The sequence below is a fragment of the Cucurbita moschata genome, unplaced genomic scaffold, assembly GCF_002738365.1.
Source record: "Cucurbita moschata cultivar Rifu unplaced genomic scaffold, Cmos_1.0 Cmo_Scf00025, whole genome shotgun sequence".
NCBI classification, from domain to species: domain Eukaryota; kingdom Viridiplantae; phylum Streptophyta; class Magnoliopsida; order Cucurbitales; family Cucurbitaceae; genus Cucurbita; species Cucurbita moschata.
Genome location: NW_019268541.1, coordinates 3,646,000 through 3,651,382, shown reverse-complemented (window position 1 = coordinate 3,651,382; position 5,383 = coordinate 3,646,000). Strand labels below are relative to the sequence as shown.

General features: G+C 36.7%; 1 protein-coding gene across 1 annotated transcript; it reads left to right on the top strand.

Moving 5' to 3' along the window:
* The first annotated feature begins 1,177 nt into the window (after positions 1 to 1,177).
* On the top strand, positions 1,178 to 4,344 carry LOC111461349 (probable serine/threonine-protein kinase PBL25). The gene is made up of 5 exons (XM_023104845.1): positions 1,178 to 1,731; positions 2,043 to 2,224; positions 2,441 to 2,630; positions 2,903 to 3,294; positions 3,610 to 4,344. Exons 1-5 carry the CDS (start codon positions 1,608 to 1,610, stop codon positions 4,342 to 4,344), a joined length of 1,623 nt encoding a protein of 540 aa, XP_022960613.1. The 5' UTR covers positions 1,178 to 1,607.
* Positions 4,345 to 5,383: the final 1,039 nt, after the last annotated feature.

Sequence of the window (5,383 nt, the reverse complement as noted above, 5' to 3'; positions counted from 1 at the left end):
AAAAAAAAAAAAAAAAAAAAAAAAAAAAAAAAAAAAAAAAAAAAAAAAAAAAAAAAAAAAAAAAAAAAAAAAAAAAAAAGTCCGTGAATGGAATATGTTCCCTGACATATTCCATTCAATTATCTTTCTTTTGGCATTTTTTTTTTTTTGAATTTTTCCTATTATTGTACTCCTTCTTTTCATGTAATATGTCCTTTATGTAAAGATATGTGAAAATATGTAAACACTTATGTATTAATTAACTATGTATTTTATGTAAGCTAGGATGATAGAGCTCATATACAAATTTATTGTATAGAATACTTTCACTTGCATCTTCACATGAATAATTTTGATCAAATCATTTGTACCGAATAATATAAAGTGAGTCATGTTTAAGTAGTGTTATTAAGATAAGGTATCCAACTTTATCCGCATAGACTTTTTAGGTTACGATCTTGAACATAATCCTCTTGTATTTCAACTCTATGTTGTTCCATATTACACTAATCAACTAAAATTTTCATACCATGGATTATGAAAATTACAAATCAAATTAAAGTATAATTATTAGAAACATAAATTATAACATACATCCCAAGAAATATTAAGACTAAATGACGCAAACACGAGAGGCTCTAGATTTAGGCGTACCTTGGCTGGCATTTGAGCTTGTAAGGCGAGATGATGATACGATCAGTTCACTCCAGCCTATTTTCTTTGGTCCAACTAAAAATGGTGAAGTTGGGGTTGGAATTGATTCTAATATCGTAATTTTTAAAAAAGTAAGGTCACGACATAATGTGACAGCGTTCAAGTCCTAATTATAATTCAGGTCATTTCAAAATTATCGAGTAGGAATGTGATAATGTAGGACAAAAATTAAGACCTAAAATAATGTTGCATGGAATCGAAAAATAAACACAATTCAGAACTATAACAAAGTTAGAGTGAATTAGAACATGAACAGCATCGAAAATTATGACCTAAAATAATGTGACATAGAATTGGAACATGAACACCGTCATCTATTCTATGTCACTGATGCAAATAAATAAAGCATAGATTAGTTATAATGTAAAAGCATGGTTCAAGGTTAGGCTGTTTAGAAGAGAGATTGTTTCGGGGGCGTGTCCAATGATTCAAAGATTAATGTAAAAAAAGGAAGGGAAACAGAAATGAAAATGCCGCATTTTTCTGTGGTTCCAATGAAAAAAATGGGTAAAGAATTCCATTCAAATCTCCCCATATTTCTCGATCCTCAAAACCCCAATTCTTTCTCTTTCTCTTTCTCTTTCCCCCCCAAAATTGTTGTATTGTATGTTCCACAATCCCATGGCCTCTTCTTTAATCCTAGTTTTGTTGGTGTCTCCTTCCCCAAACTCCCTCCCCCCCATCGCCTCTGGCCGGGTCCTTCAATAACCTTGGAGGACCCCGTGTCCTCCTTCCCCTTCCTTCCCCCCACCCGCCCATTTCCATCGAACTGCTTTTCTTCTTCTTCTTCTTCGAATCCCCTGTGCTCCTTGATTCTTCTGCTCTTTTTTGGGCTCTGTTTTTGTTTTGTTTTTTTTGTATTATTTTTTGTTTGTTTCCAGATTTGAAGAAAGGAGTCTGAAAAGTCAGGAACAATGAGCTGCTTTCCGTGTTTCTCGTCTCAGAAGAGCAAGAAAGGAATCGATAAGAACGGCAATGACAATGCTTCCTCATCCTCCTCCGGCCACCGCACTCCTCCTCCGCCCCCCAAGTCCCCTGGTCTGTTCTTCTCCATTCATCCCTCCCTCCCACCCCCCCTACTAAGTCATATCATATTGATAATTAATATAATGTATTTTGATGTTATAAGCTTATATCATCATTTTGATATTTTAATATTTTTGAAGTATGAGATTTAAAAAAAAAATAACCTAAGGGTAATATTTATTTAGCCAAATACAAAACTGAAAAATGAAATGCCAGCAATATCGAAAAAAGAATAATTTAAGAGCATGAAATTAAATAATATCTTTTAGTATGAATGAAGAGAGCATGGGTTAAATTTGAAGATTGGGACTTAAATTAAACAGAGACTACCACACCGAAGCCTCCTGAGGAAGTCAAGGACAAACCACAAGAAGGTGAAAAAATAGATGCCCAAAGCTTCACTTTCCGGGAGCTAGCCACTGCTACAAAGAATTTCCGTCAGGAATGTCTTTTGGGCGAAGGTGGATTTGGGAAAGTCTTTAAGGCTACCCTACAAAGTGGCCAGGTAACTAACCAAAAATTCCGAGCATAGATTAAGGGGACGTTTAGATTGGCTTTCTACGTGCTTAAAGAAGTGTTTCTAAGTGGGGAAAGATATGGCTTTAAGCAATTAGAAAGTCGATCCAAACAAGTCCGGGATATTAACTCTCCTCGGTTCGTAATATTCTAAAAAGGAATGTTCATAGAGATTGTTTGTTTGGGTTGTGTGTTTTTATTTAAGGTGGTGGCTGTGAAGCAGCTGGATAGAAATGGGCTACAAGGAAACAAGGATTTTCTTGGTGAGGTCAACGAATTGAGCCTTCTAAGCCATCCAAATCTTGTGAAGTTCAATGGATATTGTGCAGATGGAGATCAAAGGATTTTGGTCTATGAATATATGCCAGGAGGTTCTTTGGAAGATCGTCTCTTTGGTATGTACTCCGAGTATTATAAATTCAATTCTCTAAACTTAGGAACTTTGTTACATTATTGAGATATCATGTGGTTTGATTATAAGGTAAATGTTGATGGATTGATTTAGCATCATGATGTGTAAAATAATGTAGTTCATGCAAAATGCATACCATTTTTTATCTGGCTGCATCGTCCACCTCAAGCTCCAGTAATTTGTTTGCCAAATAATATCAATCAGCTACCTATTAAACAAACATGTTTTCATTAAACTATGTTTCAATATTGGCAGACATAAAAGAGGATCAAAAGCCATTGGATTGGTTTGTTCGTATAAAGATAGCATCAGGAGTTGCAAAAGGATTGGAATACCTGCATGATCAAGCAGATCCTCCCATAATATTTCGTGATTTGAAGTCATCAAACATCTTGCTAGACGAGGATTTCAATCCAAAGCTTTCTGATTTCGGGCTCGCAAAGCTCGGCTCTGGCGGTGATAAGTCACCGTTGCCATCGAGGGTCATGGGCACCTATGGCTACTCTGCTCCTGAATACACAAGTGGTGGACAACTCACTTCCAAGTCTGATATTTACAGCTTTGGAGTTGTGATGCTTGAACTCATTACCGGAAGAAAAGCCGTTGACACTACAAAGCCACATAACGAGCAGAATCTTGTTACTTGGGTATGATTTTCTTTTTAATTTGTGTTTGGATTTAAATTTAGTGGATCGTGTGTCGAATTATTAACAAATAAACCCAAATTTAGGGAACTTAGTTTAGTTTCTAACTTTCAGATGATGGATCATTGAAAACTATATTGGTGATTTGAACAGTTTGAAATTTCTATTGAGATTGACATGCAGAAATAAACAGCTAAAAGAATGAACTCACAATATAGAGGCCTTTTCCTTCTGCTTTGCCCAAGAATTTATCAATTGGACAATGATTTCAGTACTCCTTTAAATTATGTGAGCTTTGAAGCCATGGCTGTATAACAGGCACAGCCATTTTTCCGAGATCCAAAGAGATTTCCAGACCTGGCCGATCCACTCCTCGGGCGATTGTTCCCGGAGAAAGATCTGAATCAGGCCGTTGCCGTCACCGCCATGTGTCTGCAAGAGGAAGCAGAAGTCCGTCCTCTGATCGCCGACGTCATGACGGCTCTCAGTTTTCTTTCCACAGTTCCAGACGAGAATCTCACTCCACTCCCTTATCCACCGGAACCCGAGCCTGAGGAGGAGGAGGAGGAGGATGATGCAGGCGACGATTACTCTTCAGAATCTTCGGATTCCGATACCGAATCTCGAAAAATCGGAAAAGGAGACAAAGACGGCGCATCTGCAAATTTCACAAGCGCAAGAAACCACGACTCAGATACCTCAGATGATGAAGATGAACAAAAAGACAATTCCAGCAAGAAGAAACCTAAAAACAAAGACTCTGAACAGAAACGAGTGGTGTTCAAAGACGACGTACAGCCAAATCACAGCAGAAAAAACAGCTCCTCATCGAGCGATGGAGGCTCTTCACCTAGAAGCAGCAACGCATCAGAAAATAGAAGAAACGACAGCAGAGATTCATCTTTCAAACTGCAAAAAGAAGCTTCGGATATTGTAAATAGTACCGATTCTACATTAGAGCATAAGAGCAGTAGGGAATCGAAATCTGGCGAAGGTCAAAACAACTACAGCAGCGATTCCGACGGCGGCTCTAAACATGACGGCAAAGATTGAGAAATTTGCTGGGAAAATTGAAGAACACCAAGAGGGAAAATGTTCCAATTTTCTTTTCTCGTAACGGGGGAAAATGCTATTTTAAGTAGTACTTCGGGAGTGTTTTATAGATTTCACTCTTCATTTCACTATTTTTTTCCTATTTATATCGCATAATTAATTGTTTAAAATCCCAATCAAATAACAAAAAATGAGTTAATTTATTATACTCTTAGTTCACATTTTTCTATATCAGTCTCACGACCCAATTTTCTTCTTGAGTCCCGTCGATTGGTCTGAGGTCTGTGTTATCTTATCTCTGTAAAATGTTTCAGAACCACTGCTTTGTAGGTTATGACTTGATCCAATAAATAGAGTCTTTTTGGTTCAGTGTGTAGGGACGCCTCATGTCGGTTCAATTTTCTCACGAACCTGAATCATTTGCTTCAGCTTGAAAGGAGAGACCCTTTTAAGTATTGCAAAAGAAAAGGCTTGCTGATAGAGTTCGGCGGATATTTATTTGAAATTAAATTAGATTCAGTGAGACCGGTTGAGCAAAATATTACATTTTATATCCAAATCTAAAGTAAAGTTTGAATATATTGGGCTCGGGAGACAAAATAACTTAAAACAGTTAAACAAATGAAACACGGTATGGTTTTTGTATGACACTTACTCCAAATCCACTTCCATCATCGACTAGCTCCTTCTTGTCACCTAAAAAACATAAAAGAAGAGAAATGAGTACAAAAACTGAGTAAGTAGTCTACTTGTAGGAAGTAAAAAATAATCGTGTCATGATCTAAAGACCTTATTTATTGTGTTGCTAGAGTACTTATATTATTGAGTTATGAATCGTGTCATGATCTAGCTTAAGGATCTTGGTTCTATGTTCCGAGTTCTTAATCTTGGTTCTGATCTAAAGACCTTATTTATGAGGTTCAAGGTTGTTAGTCCTAAGAACTTGGATTTGGATCCATTTTCTAGTTCTTATCTTTGTTTCTTAGTTCTTGTTTTAGATTCTTGTCTGTATCTTTAGTTCTTGTTCTAGCTTTGTTTC